Here is a 27457-nt window from a genome sequence, read left to right as displayed (position 1 = left end):
ATCATTGACCTTCATCTACTTTAAACAATGGATTTTCAGAGAAGAACTGTATGTTTTGAGGTAGTACAGGTACTCTGATTCTTAGGAAAGCACTTAACTAACTTTTAAAATCTTTTTCTTATGTTGCATTTAATTTTGTAGAGTAAAGGCTGTGCCTGGTACTAGACTGAGGGACATTTAGTGGTGTTTGGTAGAAAGTGGCTGTCCACCTAGGAGCAAATAACGAAGCTATTCTGTTTGCTCACATTGCTTAGTCTTGTCTGGCTAGGATATTAGGCCATGACATGAGGTGATACTATCACCTAACTCTAGTAACAGCTATCTGATGGCAGCTTTTATCACTGAGGGTATGAAGGATATCCTTCCCCAAAGCCAGCATATCTTCACATCTTTCAAGGGAAAAAGAGAGGCTGGACCAGAAGTGCATCAAGGTGATCGTCAGAAACATCATCCAGAACTTCCCAGGGTCTATATCTTTTTTTATTATTATTTATTTCATTTATTCACCCACAAAGGTATTTTCAGTTCAGTAATAGTTGTTTCCCCTTCATTAAAAGGAAGACATTACAATTATAGTCTGGAGCTGTAAATACACAGTAGGCTGGCCTCGGAGGGACAGCACAGAGCTGGCTGATCGGGCTCCTGATTTCCATCCCGTGCAACATGAGGCAGGATCCTTGGGTTTCATTTTCCTAAAGCACTTTGCAAGCCTCAGCTTTGAATGTTTAGCTGGGCAGACCTACCGGGAGCACGTAACAGTGGATGGCTCCTCGCCCAGCTTGGGAAGGTCGCGGAGGAGGAGAGCTCTCTCCTTGCCCATAGTTTTGCGAGTGTGTGAAGCCCAGCAGTTATAAGTGACAATAAGTGTGACTGTGTGTAGTGGGCTTTCTATTAATATATGCACTATATGGTAATAAGGTGCTACCGTTTGATTGTAGGTGCTGTTGCTCGTTCCCTGCTTTCCTCACCCTGTCCCAGTGCTGTGCCTTCTGTGCAAATCTCCTGATCATAAGCCTGATTATTTCAGAATCAAAAGAAATTTTTTTCCTTATTTCCACACTTAGAGAAGCCGCTTCTTCTACAAACACTGATAGCTTACTAAGCCTTTAAGAGATGCACAAGGCACAGCCATATCTCAGTGCCTGTTTCACCGTGATTTAAAAGCAATCCGACTTTGTGCTATGACATAACACCATAAATTCTCATCTACAAATAGTAATCCTTGGTAATGTGTGCAGGACCGGGAATGGGACGTGCTTGACAGGAAGCAATCCCTTCACGCAGGAACTCCAGCTGAAGGAAGTTAGCAGCAGGAAGCAGAGGATGGTGAACACAACTTGTCACTGTGGTGGCCAGGTGAAGACTAAGTGTCTCTAAACACTGAACAGAATATCCTCCTAAATGGTCGGCTGGGGAGCTGGGAAAAGCTCCTTGAGGCACCCTGTCCTTCTCAAACATGATGGCTGTTGCCTCTGCTATCTTGTTTGGCAACGTTTCCCTAGATGGAGCAACCTCTGCCGTGGTAGTATGATCTTGTGCCGCTGAGATGCGTTTTGGCTCTGACCACCCATAGTTGAGCCTGGGGGAAAAGGTTACATTCTTCACTGAAAATATAAAGCAATTGGATTGTGAAATCCCTGCGCTGCAGATGTGTTCTGGAACCGTGTTCCCAGCTTAGCGCCCAGATTAAGCTGACAAACAGTGTACGAAGCAACCTTCTTTTACACGGAGGGGCACCCCAGACAGAAAGTGGGTTGAAACGAGGGTTGAAATGCTGTCCCAGAGCACATCTGCAGTTCCAGGGATTGCACGGTACATTTGTTCTCGTTAGGTGAAGTGCATCCAAGCAGTTCATAATCGGCAGATGCAGCCAAGTTCACTGTGTCCCAGGCTGAATACTCCAAGCCTGGGCTGTAGGTCCTGCGAACCCAGAACTGGCAATGTGAATGCCTCTGCTTTGAAGACCAGGAGATGCCAAAGAAAGTGAAGAATGGTGTCACTTCTTTTGGGGAACAGCAGAACAGCTCCTTCCTCCAGGCTCCCTTCTTCCCTGAGCAGGAATAGAGGAAAAGGTTGTACCAGATGCAAAGGTGGCCAACATCCCTTAGCCTGTAGTAAGAACAAGATGCAGACCTTTCTTTCATCCTGTAAAAATGTCCAAGGTGGTATTCAGCTTGTAGGTTGAGACACCTAGTCATTTAATTATGGTCACTGAAGTTTCAGAGCTTGATTTGACTGCCCACACATAGAGTCTTCCACTGTTGGAGCTACCCATGGGCTCCCAGCTGCCCCGGCGGAAGGGCATGGGTCTCCCATACCAGCCAGCCTACGTGCTGTTCCAGCTGTACTGCAGTGTTTCAAATGGCACTGGACACCAAACTTTAGGCAAATTAATTTTGCTGTGGGTGTGTTTTTGTATGTGCATGAGTGTTTGTGTGTGTGCAAAGACACAGCATCACCAGTATGCATGGGTGAAATACCAATAGCTGCTAGTCACTTTTGACAACCACAGGAATTAAGGAAGCAAAAACAACAGAAATCATGAATCAGTTCCGAAAAAGTAACAAGAATTGAATTTCTCGTAACTGTCTCTTAGATTACAAACTTTTGGAGTCTTTCTTTTCTTTGCAAATGAGACAAGGATAAATGCCTGCAAGTGCTGCAAGACTCCTGATGAAATCTGTAGGTAGGTAGCACTCAGTGGCTCCAGTGGCATCAGTAAGACCTTGCTGTGCCTCTTCTTGCTTTGTGACCTGGATATATAAAGTTTGAAAGCTCTGCTGTGTTTTTGAGCTCATACTATCTGATACACCTGACTTTTTTTTTTTTTTTAACAAACAGTCATTAATAAAATGTGGAGTTTACAAGAATTTCTGTGCATCATTTCTTCTCTTGAAGAGCAGAAAATTATTGAGGCAGAAAACTCCCTTATTTGCTTGTGTTGCTTCCGAATATATAGCAGCAAAAGCGAGTGGGGTTGCACAATTGTACACCAGCAGCTATTTGAGAAAATCTAATTGTAATGTAGCATCTCAGTGCCTAGGCCAACATCTGATATCAGATATACAGGAAATATGTGCAATTTTAGTTATGTTAAGATTCAAGTAATCCCTGATAGGAATGGTAGCTTATTTTATTTGGCTAGTATATTGAAAGCAACTAATTTTCACCAAGTTATTTCCAGTAATTTGAATTCCACAACCTGCCTCTGATAAAAGCATAGCTAACACTTTCCTGACCCATCAGCCTGTCTTCTGTTGGGGAACTGAAAAGGACAATTTGGCACATCCATTGACTCGGTGCCCCAGTGGACTATCACGCTAGCTATTAAGCTGGATGACTTGAAGAGTCATGAATTTGCATAGGTTTCTACTCCTCTGCATCTCACTGTGCCTTTCTGTGCAAGACTGAATTGCCTTATCGTAGAGTATCTCTGGAGATATTCAGGGCATCCAGGTGCTGCTCCTAAAGAGCACAGGGCTCCTGTAAGTCTCGGGTCCTATCTGCCTGTCCCATGCAGATAGCATGGATACTAGGACTGTCTCAACTGATATAACTGTATTCAGGCAACTGAATTGAGCCCCTAAATTTAGGGAAGATGAAGTGGGCCCTTACAAATTATAATTGGGTCTTGTTTTCCCATAATCCTCCTATTGCTAAAACCAAGCTGATGGCACTTGAGTCAATCACTCTGAGACATTTTGTCTGACCATCTTACAATTGCCTTTGTGGCCTGATATTGGTGTTATGGCACAGGTCTTTGCAGTGCCCTACAGAAAAGGAGAATTACCTTCCTATTCTTCGTTACTATTCAGTTCATACCACAAAGAATTGTGTTAGCCTTTGTTTCAACAGCACATACTGGGTTTTCATTATTTACCTTTTTCTAATCCTTAAATCATCCTCTGTGTTACTGCTTTCCAGAATTCGAGCCGCCTTGCTGGAGATTTGTGCTGAACTCCTTCTTTCTAGAGTGCGAATTTTACATTTGGCTGCATTCAAATAGACTTTCTCACCCAGATATTGTAAGTGCTCTTAGGTGCAAGTTATCCAGGCCTGCTCTTCTAAATGTTTATCCCTCATAGATATTGTTTAACATCCACCTTTGTTACTAATGGACTGGAAAAAGCTTCTTCATCATCATCAGATACAAGCACATTGCCTTGCTGCTTTCCAAATACAGATCAAAACTGCACTTGCCTCTATTGGACTGTAGCATCTGCAGGATTTTGTTTGTTGCAATGTCTTTGTAAAAAATGAAAATAATAACTTATTAATCTTTTATTGCTTCTAGCTGCAGCTCTTTCCCGATGTCTTGAAATTCCCATTTCATCTTTCTAAGCCTCGTTACACTGTAGTTTTTCATCTTTCTTTTTCTTCTATTTAATAAATATTGTTGGGTTTGGGGATTCTTTTTTTTTTCTTTTTTTTCTTTTTTTTTTTTTCTTCCTTCAATTGCCTCTTTTAGTTCATTGTTGAACCTAGGTTAGGTTTTACTCAATCATTTTGATTGGGAAATTATGGTTGGCTTGGCTTGTTGCCTTTTGGCCACCTTATCAGCCCTCCCAGAAGAACTTTGACCTGTCCCACAGCACCATCTCCAAATAGGACAGCTGGGGCACATGATGAAGGAGGAACCCTGTGATTAGGGCAGGTGCCAAGCCATAAGGGGAAAAGGTTTGTCTAGCAGCTAGGAGTCACAGGTCACAAGAAGGTTGAAGGCAGGTTTTCTTACAGAACTGTAAGTTGAGGGATGATGGGGAGAGTTTAATAGGATTTCTAAGTTGGAGAAGCTCGGAGAGATTCTCAGGTAAATCGCTTGCTTGCCTTCTTCATGGGACATATGGAGAATTTGCTTGGACTATCAAGACAATGTCTGATACAACAACATGCTGGAGTTGTCCTCTGGTAAATATAGATCAGCATTGGAGTGGGAAAAAATAAAAGCATCCTAATTACATGTTCCTGAAAGTGTAGGCATAGGTCTCTGGGAAAGAAGTGAAGGATGAACAGAGAAGGAGCACATAAATGCAGTCATCCACTTCTCAGAACTGTTCACTCAAAACTCAACCTTTGATAAATACTGTCATCTGTGCAATGAAATGTGCCACAGTTCAGATACCTCCTGAGAGAGTGAAATCGCTTATTCATTTCAATGGGAAATAGTTTTACCATTGTTGCGAACAATTTAAGTGCAATTTCACTAATAATTTTATTTTCAGTATAACTAATAATACCAGAGAAGAAAAAGCAAGCATGCCTTGTATTACGATGGTCTACACAAAACTCTGTGGATGCATCGGTCTTTAACAGTGACAGTGATGAAACAGGATTTGTTTTAATTCCCTGATGGTGGGAGAAACTCAGTTTTCAATATATAGAATACATACAAATGAGAAACTTATGATGTGTCTTTGCGTCTAGAAATACGTCTGTGTTTAGAGAATAGGAATGCTCCTCTTCATTTGTCTTGGGGGCGAGCTTAAAAATTTGGCTGGGTTTTGTGAGTTAATGTTTTCAGAGAGTTCTTGGAATATGTTTGCTGTGTGTACGTGTTTGAATTGTTACTGTGGTAAATGCTTTCTGCTAGAAATCTGTGACCTCCAGGAGTTTGTAATGGGGTCAAGCAACCTCTGTCTGAGATGAAACTTTGGAGGGAAAGGGACTGGATTTTTTATTTTATTTAATATATTAAGCTTTAATTGCTTTAAGATGACTTGGGTTTGGAGACTGTTTTCCCCTAAGTAAAACTTTATGAAGTTTCCAAGAAAAGAGAACTTTATGAAAACTAGGAACTTTGATGGCAGCATGGGCTGTCTGAGAGGGCTATCTCAGCTCTTTCAAATCTGCCTGCACTGACTCATCTCTATAAGCATCCAGAACTTCTAGAGGCCATGAGGTTTATTCTCCTTCATCCTTGGCTGGATTCACTGTCATTAAAGGGAGAGAAAGTAAGTTTAGATGGCTTAGAAGGTGACATTTTGTTTTCAGTTGCATCTTGAACTAGTATCCAAACAAAATCCTAGTGTAGGCTGGGAGTTGCCGGAGTGCCTTGCACTGGTTGCCATAGAGGTACAAGACAAGACAGCACTGCTGTGTCAAGCTGTCGCGGGTTTAAAAGTGAAAGCATGTCGTGGATCAGAAATGATCCAGAAAGGCTGAAGCAGCTGGCTGTATTTCAGGAGGGATACGCACTAAAGGCCAGTGAGGAGTTACAACCATCTCAGATGGAGTCAGACACTTAGTGTAGTTACTAACAAAAGCAGTCGGGCAAGGAGCGAGCGTTGCAGCTGTGGAAGTGTCACCCTACGCTAGTGATTACTCGGTGAATGTGTGTGTTTGAGTAAGGCACTAAGTTCGTCTGAACTCTAGGAAGAGAGACCTCACGCAGCTTCACAGGCAGCTCCCCGAAGACCTGCACCACTCGCATCGATGCTGAGGAGTGTTAGATCTCAGAGATGGGTCAGGCTGGAAAACAGCATTTTCGAGAGCAACTGCATTCAGTTCTGCTCACCCCAAAGGGTACTGAGATTTAGAGGCTGAGGTGGCAGTGATTAAGGGGTGATGGAGAGACCAGTAGTCTGGTTGGTCCTGCTCAGCTATGCAGTAGCCTGGAAAAGAGAGAAGGCCACAGTGAGCTGGATGAGAGATGCCTCCTCCATAGAATCATTTTGGTTGCCTCTGTTCCCCCTATGCTAATTTAAGCTTCCTGAAATGTAAATAAGGACTGAAGTGCCTGTATAATAACAAAAAAAAAAATCTGAAGTATGTTATGAGACTGTTCGGGGAGCTCTCGGGTTCACATGTGCACATGCAACTTGCTGTGCTTGTATACAAGCACAACTGGCAAGCAGCTGAAGTGAGGAAAAGCTAGTTTTCTACGTGGAAAGCATTGTTTATTAACTACTGTTACCTTTGCTGGACAAATCTGTATTTTTACTTTTCCATTCCAAAGTGCATGTGTACATCAAAGAGACATGGGAACATGTGGTGGCAATTAGAGAGTTGGGAGGTGCAAAGGAGGGGCTTGTATTCTCACAGCTTTTCTGCTGCTCTTTGAGGAGAAACTATTGCTTTAGTTTATTTTTCTTGTTCAGCAGTAAGTGGCTTTGTGCAGTGTAAAGTTCATTGAATTGTGACTTTCGCCTGCTAAACTGATGTTACCAGAATTTGTTGAAAGACAATTTTGTTATTAAGACTTTGATAAGGGATTGGAAAGAGTTATGTTCTACTCCTGGTTCTGCTAAAAAGTCTTGTGCTCCTCAACTTCCTCAGCTTGTCTTCTCCACCTGTAAAATCAGAACTCTCTGTCTTTTTTGCCTGTTTTAGTCTATTTTCAATGTAAATGCTCCAGAGCAGAGACTGCACACGTAGTAAACCCCTCTTATGTTTGCCTGGTCATTATGCTAGGCTCTCAATAACATAAATAATAACCATCTGGAATCAAACTTTTGTTATGGTTAAAGAAACACAGTCAAGTCGTCACTGGTAGAGTCATAACTGGAGAAATGTGTCCATTTTGGGGTAAAAACTGACCGTGAACCAAGCTGGAGAAACTCCAGGCAAGAAGAATGATAAAAGATCTAGAAAACACTGTGGGAGGAGGAAAAAAAAAGAAAAAAAAGAGTGGAAGAGGTGGGAATGTTTGTTGTAGAAAACAAAACACTGAGGAGAAAATGGCAACTTGTCTTCAAGTATGTGAAAAGTCTGCTGTAAGTAAGAAAGGAGGAGAAAAAAAATGAGAAAAAAATCTCTTCTCCATAACCAGTCTGGATAGAACTAGAAATTCTGAGCCTAAATTGCAGACATGGAGATTTAGTATCTCATGTACTAGAAAACATCTTTCTAATGGTCAGTTTAGAGAAGCATAGGAATGGATGAGCTGGGGACACCATGGGGTGCCCATGAGTGGGGGCACTTGAGAAGCGATGCAGCCAAAGCCTGTCAGAAACAGCTGGGACTTTTTCTTCTCACATATCAGAAAATAGATCATCCTTTAAGGATCCTCCTAATCTTCCCGCTCACTCCCCAGTCCGTGAACTTGGAAAAATAGATAGCTGAAAGAAGAATCCCAAGAATTGCGTATGCTCCTTTTTCTCTCAGCTAATTCAAAATGATTTTATAATGCAATTTCCAGTTAAGCCCCACAAATCGTTAGTCCTTCTGTGTTCTTCTAGGAAGCAGGGACTTGACTTTCTTAGAAATCCTACTTTTGAGGCAGGGAAGATGACTATCCTGCCAGCTGAAGGGAAGCATACTTGAGAAAAATCTGCATGTGTGTTTGTAAGTAGCAAGTATAGACAGAGGTTTCCTACATTCTCTGTATCTTTCATTTAAACTTGGGCATGGACGTAACTTGAAATTAATATTTGAGTTAAGATATAAAAGCTAAAAGCAAAGAAATAATAGACAAAAGGACATCTAGGAAGGGCAAGGTTGGTCTGCAATACTTACCCGTAAACTAGCTCGAACGCCCTGCTCTTATCGTTCCCTGCAGCCCTGTTATCGAGACTTTAGGGAATGCCGTCCCTCCAGTGAGGGTCCCTCAGCTCTGTCACACGGACATGATTTATTCTTCCTGATTTCAGGGCTGGAGGGACTGCTGTAAAATCTAGTTTGACTATCTACATAACGCTGACCATTAACTTCTGGTTTGGGACTGCAGTACAAACCCCCGTGATTCAGTGCGACAGTCTTGAAAGACTCTTTGGATAGGTTAAACCACTCAGTCTTAAACCATTCACAAGTGGTACTTTATTTTTACTTTTATTTTTAACTCTCATTAGAGAGTTCAGCCACAGGAATTTGTTAATCTTTTTTTTTTTTTTTTTTTTTTTTTTTGCACATTAAATAGTTATCCTCAATAGGAAATCTTATGGTTTAGATACTTGCTGTCTGTGATTGATTTTTTTTTTTTTTTTTCTGGATAACTTCAGCTGGGTTGTCTTTCCTTTTCCACTGTAGGATGGGTTTTCCAGACCTTGAATCAGTCTCATAATGCCATTCTCAGTATTTGCTGAGGTTTTCAATTAGCCACAGTATGTACTGTGCCAGCTGTCTGGAAACTGGTGGTGAAATTTTGGCTGTTTTCAAGTTAATGACAATTTTGACTGCTGTTTAAGTCTAATGACCTACGCACCCTGCAGAAAGGCTGCCAAGGTTGGTCAAAACAGTAAGAGATAACTCATAACTATATTACTTTGCTATTTTGTTGGACAGATTTCTACAAGCTTTAAAGTGGAGAGAGTCAGTTAGTCAGGCTGGGATCATGTTATTAGCTGGAAGCATACTACTAATGTTACTAATAAAGGATTGAGCTTCTTCTGGGGATTAGGATCTGGCATTCAACTTGCCAGAGCATCTGTATCTCAAACTTCCAATGAAAAGGAAAGCACTGCTCTATACCATCGGGGTAGTATTAGTAGATTCCTAGGCTGCATTAGTAAAATGACAGCTATTGATGTTGGTTTTATGCAGAACAGAGTTTCTTTATGCATCCACAGAAGAGTTGAGGTTCAGTTTGAAGTCACACTACTTCATAAGGTCATTTTACAACTGAAATCTCAGTTAAATCAAAGGGACACCTTAGAATCTGCTCTTCTGTTAGCCCAACCAGTGTTCAGTATCTGAAAGTCACATATGACTAGGGAGGAATAAGCATTAGGCTTTTACAGGTAGGACTGATTTCTTAAGAGCAATTTTCCTTTTCCCCCTCTTTTGTTCTTCTAGAGATGAATGGTCTTACAGCCTCTGGAAGAGTAGATGGTTCCTGTGTTCCTTACTGATATTCCTCTTGCTCAGCATGCTACTATTTCTTTCTCAGTATATTCAATTTAAATACTTGAAGAAGCTGTTGGGTGTCTGCAAGATTGTTTTTTGCCTTGGTTTCCTACTTTCTCCCCCCCCCCCCCCCCCCCGCCCCAAAACAAAGTTGGTTTCAGTAGCTTGTTTTCTTTTTTTTTCTTTTTTTTTTTTCTTCTCTCCCCCCCCCCCCCCCCCCGAGCTTTGCAGCATTAATGGAGCTAATCTGCAGGGCTGCACCTTCTGAGACACCAGTCTGGTATCATTGCAGTCTCCTGATTTGATGTGACCGAGCATTCAGCACCAAAGGATGCTGGAGGAGAGCCAGGAGAGATGAGGTTCTGAATGAGGAGTTGCAGGGTGGACAGGTGGTGCTAAGGCATGGAGGAGGGATGAAAATCCAGGCTTATCAGCTTCATGGCTGTGAAGGACTGATTAATCCTCTGCCTTTCACCATGAGTATCTTGAGTCTCTTTTTCCACACTCTCTTCACTTATGATTTACATCAGTATGTTCATACTCAACCTCATTTTTAAAGCGTGCTTCTACAGTTCAGTTTATAGTATTCATTCTTTGGGGGAAAGTTTGCAGCTTGACTGAGCATTCACCAGAGGCACCATCATCACCCTCCAAATTATTCCTCTCTGTCCCTTTTTAAGGGACCTTGCTTCCATTTCCAGTTGTAAGCAAATCTGCATTGGTCATTTGCAGGCATGGGTGCACACACATGACAAATTTCTGCTCTTTGGAGCAATAAAAGAGCATTTCTCTCTATGGAGATGTTCAGAAAATGCCACAAGAGGTCTGTTGGAGATGGAGACCATGTGGAGAAGAGAGTCTTCCAAGGGCTCCTTGCATCCTGTGCTGGAGACACATGTGGAGCTGAGAACTTGCCATGGTCCTGTAGATCCATGGTGTCTTCTGAATGGGCAGTTGCCTGGAGCTATAGATGACCACAGCAGTCCAAATCCTCATATGTGTTGGAGCCTTGACTCTCCTGTGCTGTTTAGATAAAATTAGGAAGTTAAAGGAACAGTCAGCAGTAAGAACAAAATCTAGCATAGTCTGTAATGTTTTAGTCAGCCTTGCTGTGTGTGAGCCAGAGAAAGTTGGGGATCTCTGTTTTCTAATGTTTCAGCTGCAGTTGCTGCTTAGGTGGTGGAAAAACTTATTTAGGCTGATTCAATGGACACGGATGGTAGCATATCTATTCTCTTTAGCTGGGGGCATATGGCCTCTTCTACTGAGTGAGAAAGAAAACTCAGCTGCTCTAGAAAGAGATGAGAGAGCTAAAACACCAGCATTTCTGTATTAGTGACACCCCCAAGTTGCCAAAATGTGACTTTCCAAGAGCTGAATACCTCTTGACTTAGGATATTCCCATCTGCCCCTTTTCTTCTTTGTGGACAGCACGATTTCATCTATAATGTTGGATCCAAGTGCTGTGGCTGCAGATCCCCGTTTCCATATAGCAAAGCCTCATCTTCCCCATCTTGTCTAGGTGAGCAGGAGAAGACCTATCAAGTTCTTTCTGGTCTAGAACTGACAGATCTGTACAGCTTGGCGATGTCATCCTCTTAGCATGCATCTTCCACCTGCTTTGTACTTCTTTCATTTGTAGCTGGATCTGTTCTCTCTGTGGCCAGTATCAGTGTGGGCAATGAGTCTTTTCTCACCAGTATTGGAAGGAGTGAATGAGGGAGGCAAAGAATACCAAAAGGAAAGTGTTGGATTGTTGATATAGAGCTGTGATGACACAAGAAGGCTTGTGTCCTCCTGCTTGGGCTGAGTGCTGTGCTCATATTTGAATACTCACTAATGCCTCATTCTGAATAGTGCTGTTGAGCTTCAGAGCAGCTTTTGTGTTTGAAACTCTTGCCACTGGAGGTAACAGAGGCTTGGAAAACCTTCTAGCTTTGCAGCCTAATCTCTTCCAAGTGCTGCACAATATGAACCCACCTTTACCTTGATGACCTTACTGAGACCTCAGAAGGAGCTTTTTTATTTTTTTTTTCTTCACCTGGGATTGGTTTATAGTTTAATCACCAAAATAAACAGTTTTGTTTAATTTGAAAATGTTTTGAGTTGAATTCTCAGGTTTTTCTCTGTAATTTGAGGATAATTGGAGGTATAGTGAGCAAAGAACCTAAGAACATCTTAGTGTTTTTCTTCTCCACTTTGCAGCTCAGAAGTATCGTGACTGAATGAACTGTGACTGATTGAACTACCAGGCTTTCTGCTCCATCATTTCCAGCTGAGAGAGTTCTCTGTTCTCATGGACCTTTTTGTTAATAGCCCCCTAAATCCTTTCCTCTTCCTTTTTAGCATTGCATTTCATTCCCTACCTAATAAAGCCAGCCATCAAGATCGTCATTCTTCTAAATCAAAGCTATCTCTATCTGTCCATCATGCACATCTTTGGTAAGGATCTCTTCAATTCCTTCCCGAATGATTTTCCCCATTCTTGTGAATCTTTGTTCTTCACTGCAGCAATGCTCCCTGTGGTTGTCCTAACCTAGCACTCCCTCACATGTGTTAAGAAGTGACCTACTGTTTTACTTACTTCTAATCCCCAGCCAGTGAAGGGAGAAATGGCCTGATTTATTAAAGATGATAGCTCTAGTGGCTCTGAGTCACTGGAGTACTCTCGAATTCCTCATTATCAGGAGCAATCCTTTGTTTTGAAATGCAGCTTCAATATGGAGGTCATCTTAGTAGGCTGTTCTCTTTGGAAGACACAGTTTTATTCATCCGGCCATCCATGAAGGATCTTTTTATAGAGAGCTCTGATGCCTTATAAAGGATGCCATATAAATCCATAAGTAATATCTTCCCCCATAGCCTTGCTGATTTTGGGTTGATTTAAAAGGGAGAAGATTTATTTCTTCCCAAACACTGAATGCCCTATAAGCAAATGCCATCTTTTGCCAGCAGCTTTGTAGTTTGGGGGGCTCTCCTCTCCTGGAGCACAAACAACACCTCTTAGGTGCACTTTTTCAAGATGGAAAATGGCATGTGAAGAGTAAGATCCCCTGGCATTGGTCTTAATGTTGGTTTAATAAAAAATGTTGAAGGTATTTATAGCCAGGAAGATTAAAACCTTATCATCAAGTGTATTATAAAAAGGTGCCATGGTGACTGCTGGAAGGAGGGCCTATATCATGGGAGGGATTACTATGTGCAGTGCCTTGTTTCCTGTGCATTCTACACTTCTTGTTTCTTTATATCCTCCTGGCTGCTCCTGGGGAAGTGATACTGAGCTTAACAGACCCGTGCTGTGACCCGGTCTTCTCTCTCTCTTATGAGTGCTGGGTCACAGGATTGGACGCTACATCTTCTGAAATCACTGACTATTCAGTGAGCTCAGGAAAATTACAGTCTTTCAGTGCTCCAAATATTGAATGTCTCTTGTTTTGACTGTTCAGCTGGAGATGTTAAGGCCTCAAGTACCTATTCTGCATAGGAAGAGCCATACTTGGGACACTGGCTGCCAGACTACTCTAACATTGCCACCCTGCTTTACTCACCGTCCTTCCCAGGATGTGTGAAGAAAAGTGTGCATGGGAAGTCTACTCTCTCCAAACAGCCCTAGATCTCCAGCTGCAGTTGCTGTTTAGTGCAGCTCTGAGAGTTTCCAGTGTGAATGGTGAGCAAGTCTGGTGGCAGTCACTCCTGCCTACGCTGTTCTCATAGTGTAGAGACATTGGATTTCTACTCCTGCTCAGAGCTTTCAACTCTCCTAAAAGTTAAAAGGAACTGCCTATGTTACCAGCCAAAACCATGGTTCCTCAAACCACACAACCACAGTAATTCTGAGAACTAGAGAAATCTAGATTTCTTTATCCTGTAGCTTCCTGATTATAAATAACATCCAATAGCGTGCCTGCTTCATGAGAGGCTTGTGGGGTCCTATTTGTCAAACACTTTGTGTCATGGTAACTCCCAGACAGTAGGAGAGATCTAGAGCCTGACTGAGAACATGCACCTGTGGTTTCTTCCCTTGAACTTCTCCACTGTAATTTTTATCGGTCTCTTATTTTGTCACAGCCTCTAGACTGAACTGTACTCTGATGTGGCGGTGAGCTCACCAGGGTATTACTCAGACCACTAGCCTCTGTTGCTCTGGATCTGGGAACCTCTTGTGCTCTCCTCCCCAGCCAAAGCCTTACAACTTGTTGGGGCTGAGATCAATCCAACCCTTCTTTTGCATTACAGTAGGTGGTCTGGGTGAGTGATTACATCGGAGTTGGATTTGGGAGGAAAATGAGAGTCACATGCCACAGCTGGAGTGAAGTGAAGCACCGGGAGATGCAATGAGGAGCAGGCAGGACTAAGTCAGGTCATTGACCAGCACAAGAAGCAGAGCTGGATGGAGGATGGATGGAGGCTTTGTCGGGAATTAGGGTGTGGACCAGGACAAAGGAGACAGAAGTGAACACAAGCAACCAACAGGTTTTCCTCAGGCATCCACTCAGTGCTTTCTAGTCCATTCAAAGGCAGCAATTTCATGAGGGATGACTTGTTCTGTGCACAACAGTTGAGAGATGACTAATCAGGAGATGACCCATCAGTTCAGGACAGGATTAACAGGTACATCACCTTCTCATGAAACCAAGTACCTTTTTGGGGAACAGTAACATTTCAGAGTAAATGTATCCTGAAACAGCAAATCATGTAGTCGTACTGGAGTAGTTAACAGTCTTTCACCCAAGTTCTCAATATGGATCCTGCCAGGTACCATCTTGCATTTCTTCTTGGAGTATGCTAGGAAAGGAGGGGACTGTCGAGAGCATAATTGTTCAGTTTAGAGTTGAGCCCCGATCTGTGGGGTTTATCTCATTTAACTTTAGATACTGACTGGATGTCTATCCACCCCTCTGCCAGTTGCTTAAGGCTCTCTTTATGAAATGGTATAAGGTAAATTTCATTTAACTTATTTTAGACAGTTCCTAGACAGTTTAGACAGTTAATATAAAGTGAATCATAGCCTAAAAGTACCTATTTCTCTCCACAGACTAAGAAAAAGGATCAACATGAACTACTCAGATGTAGATGTCCATATTATAGACATGTACATTTGGCTCAATGGCTCCCCAGCTGAGTCCTGGGAGCTGAGGAGTTCTGAATGTGAATTGCATTTGTCTTCCTGCTGCTTCTGTAATGGGCTGAACAGAACCTTTGGAGCTGAATTTCCTCCAGAAGGTTTGATCAGCTGAGTAATCAAGGCACCAGACATTCCTTAAGTAAAAGAGCAGAATTTTACCTAACCATGCTCTGCTCCTTAGACTCAAAGATTAAAGCAAATTAAAAGCAATTAATGACTGGTATTTCAGGACAACCTATGAGCTACTTTGCTGCCTTCTAATTTCTACAAAAGTTTGGTAAAGGAGTCCACTTCGGTCCTTTCTTTGCTGTCCCTATATAACATTGGGCATATAACTTCTTGCTTTTTTCCACAACCATAACAGAGATACCGTGACATTTTGCTCCTCTGTGCCCTGAACTGTGGATCAAAACAGTACTGATCTCAGCATTATGGCTTTTCTGTATTTCTGCAATAGCCTGAACTGAAATCCTTCATCTGAGCTTCCTCGAAATGAAATTCATACTTACCTAATCAAGATGATATTTTGAGGAGCTAAGTGTGCTTACCCAGCCATCAGGACTCCCTCCTACTCAGTAGTAGGAATTTAGTGAAGAGCTGCCTCTCTTTTAATATAACGTGTGTCACTACTCCAGTGCCTCCGTATTGCTTCCTGCTTAAGACCCTAGTTCAGCACTGCTTTCCAAGAGGGGGAAATACAAGCTTGTCACCAAGGAGTTAAGCAACACAGCTGCTCAGCTTCCCTTTTCTTCTGGGTCTCCAAGCCCTTTGCAAAACACTCTGCACGTGTTTCCTTCATCTTCCAACCCTTGTACAGAAAGGGGACAATCAGCCTAAGTGAAGTCTCCATGTCTCCAAGCTGATGGATTGATTTGGGCAAGCTGCCTTTGTTTGACAGGGCCTGCTTAGATGAGCAGGAAGAACATCTGCTTTCCTTGTCAAATGATAGATCTGTTATTGGCATGATTGTATTTGGCAGAAGCATAAAATGGAGTGGTTTGAACAGCAAACTGAGAGTTAGGATTCTTGGGTATTTGCCTGGACCTCTTTTATTTGGAAAAATCTCCTAGGGATATACACTGCTACCCTCACTCTGAGTACCTTACTGATGAACTATTTGCACTGCAGTGTACTTAAAACATGATGAAAAAGAATTGTTTTTTTCAGTTTATTGTGAAACTAAAGTTTCTTTGCTGACCTTACGAAGGCCACACAGGGTGTTAGATGTGTTTTGAACTTGGCCTTATCTATCAGTTTATGTCTGTATTACTGATGTCTAACACTTGCTTCTCCATGCTGTCATGACATATTTGTAAAGTGTGTTTGGATCCTTAGGTAAAGGTCCGTTAGTAGAATAAACAATTATAATTCTCCATAAATGATTAATGTCTTTTTTTTTTCTTGTCAAAGCCACAAAAACCTTGCAGTGTTTGGCTTGGACAGTCTTATTTTTACCTATGGGTAACATAACTTCTGAAAATAAAAGTCCTTTGCTGGTATCCTCCACTGATCCACTCTCTTTGCTCGTTCTTGCTTTGAACCATAGTGCTTTTTGGCTCATTCAGAGGAGTTTTATGAATAAAACTCCATTTCACTGAGTATGTTCAAAAGGAAGAAAATAAAAAGAAACTGAAAATCTAATTTTAAGACCTAGATGAAGCTGTAGAAGGAATCATGAACCAAGACTGTTGCCTAAGGGGTTCCTTCAGTCCCTTGATCATATAAATAATGAGCACAAATGAAAGACTGGACTGAAGCTCTTCTTCTGACATAGCCAGAGTAGCTTCTTTGGGTTATGCTGCTGAGTTTTGGTTCTTATCCAGAATCTATTGATGTAATTTTGATGGGTTTTCAGCTGCCCTGACATCTTCTGAAATAGCATTGAATTAGTCTGAGACTAAGGGGAAGAAAGAACTGTCAGAACTAAGACCTACCTAATAAAATGTTTTATTTCCTTTGCTGTCCACATGGAAAGGTGTTGAGAGACTTCATCTCCACCTACAGTGGTTACTATGAAGCTGTGTTACAGAAATTGTAGGAAGGGAATGGATGCTCTTGTTTTATACTGTTACTGCCCTCCTGTAGCTTCCAGGATGGTATCTTTATTCGGACAACTGGCAGAAATATACCCAAGTGTCATCGCCATGTAGGCTCTGGGAGCTGAACAGAAATGGGTACGGGTTGTACCTTCACCTTCTGTAAGCTTTTCTATTCTGCTCTTTTCTTGTTTGACTCCAAATCCAGTTATCATCGTGGTAACTCTTGTAACCATGGCCAAGCCTCTCTGCTGGGGTCCCCATGTGGTGAGCTCCAGGTGAGCCCAGGAACACTCTAGGATTGAGGGGCAGAGAGGTGCTGAAGCCCATGTTCCTACTGATGGGCCTGTATTTTTGTGTGCCTATGGCTGTGGCATCACTGTAGATCACATCTGCCTTTGAAGAGCTGCCATTATGAACAAAGGAGTTGGCCCTGGTCTTGCTAAAGACAGACAACATAGATGAGACCTGAATATTTCTGTGGCTCTTTCAGACTATGGCAATCCTTTGAATCATAGTTAATTAAAAAATGTGCATAATGGCTTTATTTGCAATAGCAGACTATGCAGTAATCCTCTAACAATTGTTGAGATCCTCTGGGAAGGGAAACTCTCATTAACAAAGACTTTGGGAATAATTCCACGTGAGAGTTACGGCAGAATTCAGAGAAATCATGTCCAGAAAAATATTCCCTTCGTCTTTGTGCTCAAGACCTAAGAGGGCCTGCAGGAAAAACGGCCCCTGACAAATTCTGCACAATTCTTACATGATACCTCATGCATTCCAGAAGAGCTTAGAGAGGGAGATTTTACTGAGTTTCAGCTAGCTGCACGTCCTGGATATACCCAGGAAACTGGATTACTGTTTACCAGCAGATGTTAATGTGAGCTAACCAAAGCTGGTCACGCTTTCCCTGTATCTATGCTTTTTGGGAGGGAAGCATGAATAGGTGTAGTCTTCAGCCACATGCCTGTATGCTCATCTACCCACTGCTGTGAAGGATGCCAAAGCCCCAAATCACTTACCACGGTGTAGTGGGGGGGAAACAAACAAACAAAAAACTGGGGAATAAGTAAAGTGAGCTTTTAGCAAGCTATCCAGAAAGTCTGCTGCAGCCTTTTCTGGAAGGAATATAGCAAGGAAGGAGTGTTACTGAGCCTCTGCTCCCAGGGAAAACACATCTTGGCATGCAAAATTCCCAGCTCTACTGGAGTCTGTTCAGGCATGATCCTGAACATGAGCCTGGAGTCTCTTCGGATATTTGTCAGTAGGGAGATGAATTAAGGCAACCGAATGTGTTGCCCTGTCACCATCCCACCAGCTGGACTGTTGACCTTCCAGCAAAAAAGAAACACTCTCCTAATCATAGTCAAAACTGTAGTTTTCCTGCTGACTTTTCTGGCCTGCAGCAACAACGGCTGCAATATACAGGTTGTCACGGTTATCACTGGGAGTAAAGCAGGTTGCTGTGTTTGTACGGGTTATTCATGTACTTATTTAGGGAATGTGGAAAATGAGGCATAAATTAGAAGGCCTCAGATGTGAGCCTGTCTGTTGACCTTGATTCAGTTAAAGATCTTTAGGCATTAAATGCACATCACTAACTTTCTGCAGCTAAACAGTCTTTTATTTAGTCTGAACTGGTCCAACCACAGCCAGCAAAGGGGGTGAACACCTTCAGGGCTGATGCTGTTGAGTAGAAGGGAGATGAGAATAAGTTCAGACTAAACACTTAGCTCTTCTCCAGCTAAAACGAGGTGAGATACATCCCCACTATAAACACAGGTATCTAGCACTGTTTTAGAGAGCTTAGCATAGGTGAGGCAGCTGGATGGGACTTGCAGATGCAGCATAGGATCCATGTGGGACCAGGTGCTTCTGGAGCGAGGGCTGTGCTCTTGGCCAGGAGGAATACCCTAGGAAACCTCAGTTGAGACTAGATGCCTCTATTCAGGAGACTAAATCCCACCTCGGTATCCAACTCTTCTTGAAAACGCTGGGGACTGGGCACCTAAATACTTCTTCAGTCTTTAGAGCTATCCACCTTGATTAAGATCCCACAGCAAGTTAGCACCAGCACTACAAAAGCCAAGTTGTCTGTGTCTTGAGGTTTTAGCTATTGGGACACTGTTTTTCCACCACTGTTTGCCTAACACAGATGCTTTTCCTCTGGGACTGGATTGAGAAAGGCAATATTTTTTAAATTACAACTGTGCAAATTTACCTGACTCTGTCAAGAGCCGACTTTTCAGAATGCTAACGATGCTTTTTGAAAGGTGATAAAACATTTGCTCAGGAGTAAATATTAAGCTGTAGAAGTAAATATGCAATCAGCTAATCTAGGTTTGGATTTTTAGTGAAGGGGGGACACAGCTGTGAAGTACTTTTTAATGGGCTCAGGAGAAAAATTTGCTACGTAAAAAATTGTAAAAATGTGTTGTGAAAGTACACAGTGCTTTGCGAACTTTGATCAAAGTTACAGCTGTATGAATTAATTTATAAAGTGAAAACCCAAGCTATTTATAGATGTGAGATGAATTTGGCAATAGTTTAAGTCCAGAGAATTTTAACTTTCCTTGGGAAAAGTCAGAATGCTTTGAAAACAGAACATTTCAATCTTTCTTTCTAAACAAGTGTTCTGGAAACCCCTCACTTCTTTTTTTAAGATAAAAAGGAAAGAAGCATTAGGAATTAAAATTAATCTATAGTATTTTGATGAGTCAGAATAATTTTTTTTAGATCTCTTTCACTTTGGAAAAAGGAAACTTTTGAGTGTCACGACACCTCTAAGTTATTCATCTCCTTATGGGCTAGCAAAGCACATTTTCTTTTTGTTTACACACTACTAATGAAGGCAGTTTCCCAACATAAGGAAATTATAATATAAGCAAGGCATGTGGTAGAAGAGAGAAGAGACTAAGCTGGGTTAGTAGGAGAGAGTGGGAATAAAAGTTGCTGAATTATTTTATAATTTTAATTTAAAGAGCAATTTGTATTAAACAATTGCTCCTTCTTCTGGACCTTCTGTCTTAAAAACTTGGCTGGCAAATATATAGGTAGAAAAATAACTCAATGAAATGTGTGAAAAGGTCTTTTTTATTCCTTTCCTGTGCTTACTTCAAATAAAAATAGGTGTTTTTTTCCCAAACTCAGAAATAGCGATCACTGAATCAGTGAGATTGAACATGAAAAGCTGTTCCTGTGCGCCTCATATCTGTCCCAGAAGCTCACTCAACTCATGTTTTTCCTACACTGCGGTCAACAGTGACTGCATAACCTCAAACTGGGACTGCTACTCTCTTCACATCATTTCTCTTTCGTTCTCTCTTTGCTGCTGAGTTTCTAAACAAGTTGCTCTGGCTGAATGCAAACTCTTTGAAAGATGAGGTGTTTCTTGTTTGAGCCCATACGGTGCCTTGCAGAATGCTACCTGGATTCCCACTTGCTATTGCCATCGCAGGGAAATCAGATATTCCCTCCGAATTGAAAGCATGTTGATAACATTCACAGAATTGTATTATATAGCCCCTTGTGTAGCTCCTGGCTCCTTTTTCAGAGTGCAGATTGTTACAATCCACATTTAGTGATTGAAGTAGTTCATAAAGTATGTGATGTAAGGAGTCCCCGATTAATTACCTGGGCATTTATAGGCACTATTAGATTACAAACATAATATAATTACATCTTACTGAGAAGAAACTGCTTGGGGGAAAAGTTTTGTCATTGGGAATTTTCTGCTTTTTAGCTCCCTGATCTCTTAATCTGCATCTGAGATTTCATTTTTAGCCATTGATTTGGCTTTTGTTTTGTATTGAGTTAGCATGAGCCAGAAGGCAGACTGCATGAGCATGGAGGGAATAAACTGAGTAAGCAGAGATCCCACTGCTCTTGGCATGAATTTTAAAGCTGCCATATTTCTGCCCTAGATAGCTGCTGGTGTTAGGTCAGTCAAGCAGGACTCCCAGAGAATAACAAAGCAGGACTGCTCCTAGTTGTCAGAAAAAAAGGCAGTTTTTTTTGAGGAAGGTAGGGAGGGAAATGCTGCTTTTTCCCAGCTGTCGCTGGGCTGTACTCCCTTCCCTCAAGCGAACGTAAAATCAGGCTGGAAGCATGCAAAATTAATGCTGGTTGCAGCAACCCGGGAGAGCTCAACTGTTTGTGAATCTCCTGAAATGCATCCTTGAAATGAATTGACCTCACTCTCTTCTTCTCTACTCTTTCTGTAGGCATCCAGCACACGTCCGGAGTGCAGCATCATGCAGGAGATTGAAGAAGAGCGCGACCAGTGCTTGGCAGAACTGCCCGGGGATAACCAAACTTCAGGTATGGGGCAGCTCTTTTTACTCCCTGGTCTGTGAGCAAGCATCACCCAGCCTCACATCTACCTTGACTGTGCCATTTCTCACTCCTTCTGCTGCAGGACAAGGGCAGCAGATGCTGTGGCTGGATTCACTCCAGCCAGTGTGGAGCTCTTGCATTATGAGGAGTCCGTGGAGAGAAATAGGCACTTCCAAAGTGTAATTCAATCAAAAGTTTGAGTAGCTTCCTGGAAATCACCCACCATCTCCTGGCTGGGAAAGCCTAGCTTAGGTGTATCAGTGTGTTCAAGCCAAGAGAGAGATGTCTCTTAAATGGAAGTGTCTTTAACGAACTCTTCCCTGGGCTCTGAAAGACTGAAATTCCTATGGGCCCTGGTTTGTTTCAGGGGAAATTATGGCAACCAACTCCTTCTGTTGAACTGCTTTCCTGTCCCCATGCCAAGGTTGCTTCTGTCCTGGGGACGGATCAGAGGCAAGAAGGATGTGTTCCAAGGCTGTAAGATATCTGCGAGGTTGTGTCAGGCGGCTGCAAAGCCCCTCGTTGTTCCTGTGACATGGAGCACACACTACATGAGGCAGTTCTCTTGGAAGGCTTTCCAGGACCCTAATCCGCTCCTTTCTTCAGTGATCAGAAGAGGAGGGTCAGGAGCACGTGGTCAGTGGAGCCACCATGGGTGTTTAACCTCTCCTCCTCCAGGTGCCCCTCTGAAGTTACAGGTCCTGGTTTTGTGAGTAAAAAGGGTGTAGGACCAATGATAGACCATAAAACTCTGAAAACAAGGGATCGTATTGCCAGAGAAAGGGATGGGAAGATGCATATCCTGCATGAAATTTGCATCTCACCTCCTGAAAGAGTGAAAGAATATGTCTTCTTATCCTCTTTCACTCACTGTTGGTTTTGATTAGGCTAGACAGAAGGCTTGCTCCACATGCTCCGTGTTAATGGTAGAATAACATTTTTGTGCCAAGCTTATTCCTGGAGGAACTTTACTGAATGCAGGGATGGCTTTTGGCTGCTGTTTTTTTCTGCTAAGTTATGGCTTCCTTTGATTTGGAAAATATTACAAATATCCTTTTAAAGTTAAATAGAGCAGTTTGAAGACATGTTCTCTTAGAATCTAGTAAAGAAGGGAAGAGTCAGAGTAGTTAAAAAAAAACATCCATTTGAAAGCCAACTAGATATTTTATTTAATTTTAGGGACATTTAAAGTAATTCAATTAAATACAGTTATGTTCAAAATGGAAGAATAAATACTTAGTGTTAAATATTTTTCCTACTTTTTCAAAATGTTTTTCCTCATTTCACGATTGGAAAATCTCAGCAGCTTAGGTCCTAAATTCACTCAGGGATACTCAAAAACATTTTTTTTCTCTAATGAATAAATGGTTGAAAATATTTTGCCTGGTTCTAATGTAAAAAACATAGTCATATTTCAAGCTCTTGATATCCAAGCAGTAGCAAGTATCTAAAAATCTTTTGGAGATGATTTTCGTATTGGAATGTTGAAATATTGCATTGAAATGATTCTGTATTTCTACAACTCGGTATCCACAGTCATTACTCTAGACTGATTCTGAAGTCATGGTGGTTAGTGCTTTGAAATATTTTTAGTCATCTGAACAGTATCTGTTACTCCTGAATCAGTGTAAGATGTCATTTGTGTATGCACATCCTGGGTCAAAATAGTCAGTGATGACATCAGTGTGGAACGAGTGTGTGTGCATGTGTGGACATGTTTTTCCACAGCACGTGTCCAACCAAATCTTACAGTACCAAGTGTGCAGAAGGCAGCTGGCATCTGTTTGCCACCATGCATCAGCAGGCATTTAAGAGTTAGACATCTGAATCTGAGATAGGCACTCACAACCTCCTTTACAGTCAACAGAAACAGGCGTCTTTAAAGAGCAATTAATCTCAATTTTCTAATGAGTGACTGTGATGCATCCAGTGAATCACCTTCTGAAGATGCCTGTTTTGAAAGTCACGTGGACAGCTAACTTTTAAGTGGCCAAATAGCACATTTCCCCCTTGGAGTGTCCATGGCCCACCTATGTGAGCACAAGTCGGAAGAGAAGCTGTTTTTCTTTAGTGAGGTTCCCCAGCTTGATGAATGTAACTGAGCATAGTCACCTAATAGAACTTTAGGTGCAGGGTTTTCGGTGGCGGGAGATCTTGCAGCTCCCAAGTTATGAGAGCAATTACCATTTAGTCTAAGGAATATTACTGGAAAGAGAAAAATCCTAGCATAAAACTTCCTTGCTAAATCTTCCAGGAAAAGCATAACTTTAACACAGTTCAGTCCCACGGGGAAGGAGAATGGAAAGCAATTGAGATTCCCTGTCATCCACAATGTAATGCCTTGATTTATGATCAGGTATGTGTATTGCCTTCTGTACATACAACATCCTGTTAGCAAAAAGAAAATCACTTGGGGTTTAACCAACAATTTGTTATCCTTTCTAATTAAATGAGTTGAATTAAGGAAGCATACAATTTCAGTACAGTCTGGAAATAAAGCTGTATTTAGAAGCCATTTTCAATTGTATTGATCAGAGGGGATTAATCACAGATGTAATCTGATGTGTCAAATAGATGAGTCATTTATTAACCACATCTGATGGTAGCAGCGAGATTGATCACTGACTCAGGATAAGCACTATAAACAATATCCACTTATAAATAATAATGTCTGTCTTAACACTACTTTGTCTTTGTAAAATCATTCATTATAGTGGGTGTATTTGCATGGAAAGCGTTAAATCCGTGCTTTCTTTTCAAACTAAATCATTGCATTTTCAGAGTTGATAGTAGGTTCCAATTGCTGTTGCTATTATGAGGATTCCTTGATCACAGATACTACTTATTGACAAGACTAGAGCCTCTCTGTTCTCCATAAGGAGTGTGATTTAGTGTCTGTGGAGTTGCCCATGTCTAAGGAGACTCTAGCAGGTATAGAGGAGAGATGCAGGGACCACAAACAGAATGGGGTGACCATGTCTGATGAGAAGAGGTTAACCTATGGAAGATGTCACGAGGTAGAAAAACAACAGGGAAGACTAGTTTTAGGCAACAAGCCAGGATAAGCTGGCTATGAATTTGAAGTCTGGACTTCAGAGGAAGTTTCTGACCATCAGAGGATATTGAACAGCTTTGATGGAGGAGATCTGGGGCAAGGAATTTTATTGATTTCATGACAGAGCTTGCTCAGTTTGTGAAAGGGTCTGTAAGATGTGGATGCATGTTGCACGTAAGATTGGATTTCATGTGATAATTGTGACTGAATATAGAAGTGGTTTGAGACTCTGATAGATTGAGACCTGTTTGTTGCGAACAGCAACAGCTTGAATCACAGAATGGTTGAGGTTGGAAGGGACCTCTGGAGATCTAGTCCAACCCCCCTGTTCAAGAAGGGTCACCTAGAGCACGATGCACAGGATCGTGTCCAGACAGGTTTTGAATATCTCCAGAGAAGAAGACTCTACAACCAATCTGGGCAACCTGTGCCAGTGCTCTGTCACCCTTACGGTAAAATTCTTCCTTTTATTCAGGTGGAACTTCCTATGTTTCAGTTTGTGCCCATTGCCTCTTGTCCTATTGCTTGGCACCACTCTAGAGAGTCTGGCCCCATCCTCTTGACACCCTCCATTAAGGTATTTGTAGACATTGAGCTCGGATCACAGCAGCATGGGCTATCCCAATAAGTAAGTATCCAATATCCTCAGTGATCTCCAACTTGGCCCAACTGGGCAGGATACGAAAGTCCACAGCTCCTGCTCTTTGGAGAGGAGTTATTGTGTTGCTAAAAGACAGTTGTGACATTGCCTGTACCTTTTCCGTAAGGTGATAATAGACGTCTCTTTGCTGGTTTTGGTTTACTGGGAAGTAAGTTTCGGTCATACTTCCCCTTATCACACAGCCAAGGAGAAAGTGCTGCTGGGTTCCATCAAACACAGCTGTACTCCAGTACTGGACTAGTGAAATCTGTAGTTTTGTCATGTGTGAGGTGTCTGGCTTTTCTTTCTGAATAGGCTCACTCAAGGCAGGCATAGCTGGGATACAGTAGATAAGATGCAGCTAATGACCCAGGTCATTCGTGGTTGTAATGACATGATGTAAAAAGGAATCATGCACTCTGACTGCCTTAATTTTCCATCCTAAACATGTTTTAATCCCACTCCATGTTAGTCTAGTGGTTGTTTTCCCTGAAAACTTTAGCCCACTTGGTATCCATAGACTATTGCAACTATCTCCAGAGGTCCCTTCCAACCTTACTGATTCCATGATCCTATAGAGTGCTATTGCTGAAATTAAGTTGGCTCCTGAGACCCTTGGCATTAGTTTTCCTCCTTTAAAATAGAATTAGTAATATCTGCTACTTAACAGGGGTAAGGTAAGGACAAACAGATTGAAAGCTGCCTGGCTTTTTTGTGATCTGGAGTTATAAAAGCACCTTGTGCAGACAGAATAAGGGAAAATGCAGTCCTTTGGCAGCACTGACAATTTCGGTTCTCAGGAAGCTACTCTGCACCTGGAGGGAAATAACATCCTCAAAGAGAAGATTTAGGGCATCCAAGTTAGATTACCTCTTCTCTTTCCCCACCTTTCTTCTCCAAAATAAATCTGCATATAGTATTTTACATCAGTCTCTAATGGCTGCGGGTGCAGTTTCTGTTGGTGATACGGCTGCAAGTCTTCTTTTCCCAATGAGCTGCTTAGGGAGTTCCTCAGGGAAGCTCAAGTTATATCTAATACATTAAAAAAAATGCCCTAGTTCTCAGTGCCAAGCAATGCAGTACATTAATGGGCATGAAGAAGTAGGAGCTCCAGTTCTGAAAGTCCTCCAGCATCTATCATAGCAGACATTTAGCACACCCTCATCCCCGTGACCCTGCAGCGCTGCTTTTTGCAAGGTCAGTGTATTTTATGCAGCTGGTAATATGTCAGCTGTGTGGCTTCAGCTCTGTAGTTCAGAAGATTCCCAGTTCATCCCAAAGCTTCATCAGCCAAAGCCTGCAGGAGTCTTCCTTTGCTTCCTGAAGCCTCCCTTGAGAGCTGAGTTTGGTCCCAGGAGAAGACACAAATTCTACTCTTGCTTGTCCCAGGGCAACTTTAACTAAGTTAGGCCTGAGATGTGAATCCCTTCACAGAGAGCTCTCTGTCTCTTCCCCACCAGCCGAGCACAATGAGATGCTTTTGGGAATCTCCCTACAGAAAAGAGTTTCCATGCTGCCCAGCACCTACTGTTGGAGGAGGCTTCACCCTGCCCAGTAGCCTCCTGAGATATCTTCTTGCTTTTCTCTTTGCTCTCTGGCTGTACTGGGAGAAATGCATGTGTGACTGCTTCTCTGATGGCATCTCCTGCATTACAATCTAAAATAAGTAAATATAGTAAAGCAATTCCATAGCCTGGCGTTCCTCAGTCCTCTGGTTACTTGAAAATGCTTACCTGCAGGTTTCAAAAGTCAAAAATGTGAACGCAGCTACACTGAAAACCAGGCTTTCACTCCTGATACATTTTTATTTGGGACATCTGTGTGCAATACACTGCTTAGCTGATAATGCAGTTAGCAACAGTAGGGAAACTCTCCTGCAGATTCGGAGATGATAGCTGAGGGGAGTTCTGCTTTCCAGACCTGCAGACGGTGGCAAATCTCTCCCCGTACGGAGTGTTACTGAGAGCCGAAAGGCATGCTGCGAGGCGAATTTCGCCACCTTAACTGCAGCACTTCTTGCTGACTTGCACTTACTTTCATTAAATAACAATCCCAGAGCACAAACTGAGGGATTTTGTTTTGTTTTTTGGGGAAGAAGGCTTCCACTCTCCAGGGCTGCAGCTTACAAACAGCTCAGTTTAATTTGAAGTACCCAATCAACATAAAAAGAAAAAAGTAAACCTCTCTGTTGTTTTTTTTTAACAGTGAGACAGCCAAAGCAGTCAAGTCTAGGTCAACTGGCTGTGCTCATTGTCTGTTTATCTCGTTATTGCTAATCAATTCCCTCCACAATCAGATATTCTTTCGGAAGTGTGAGGGTCATTTAAGGATGGCATTGAACAAGGTACTGTATGATGCATGTTTGGATGGGGTGAACTGCTCTGCAGGTCGTGCTGTTGTGCAGGAAAACATGATGCCCTAAGGTAAACGGGCTTCCTGGAGAGTTGTGGGGATGTCTGACAGCATTCTGGTGCGGGAATACT

The 27457-nt window shown here is 42.1% G+C and overlaps 1 protein-coding gene across 1 annotated transcript in view; it reads left to right on the top strand.

Annotated features, from left to right (window-relative positions):
* The window catches only part of VIPR1 (vasoactive intestinal peptide receptor 1), a 111918-nt gene that overhangs the window by 15271 nt on the left and 69190 nt on the right, over positions 1 to 27457 (top strand). The window contains exon 2 of the mRNA XM_062567640.1: positions 21168 to 21264. Within this exon, the coding sequence (XP_062423624.1) occupies positions 21168 to 21264 (97 nt within the window). The remainder of the gene's footprint in view (positions 1 to 21167; positions 21265 to 27457) is intronic.

The sequence above is a fragment of the Rhea pennata genome, chromosome 2 (assembly GCF_028389875.1).
Source record: "Rhea pennata isolate bPtePen1 chromosome 2, bPtePen1.pri, whole genome shotgun sequence".
Lineage (NCBI taxonomy): Eukaryota > Metazoa > Chordata > Aves > Rheiformes > Rheidae > Rhea > Rhea pennata.
This window is presented reverse-complemented; position numbering and strand designations above follow the sequence as displayed.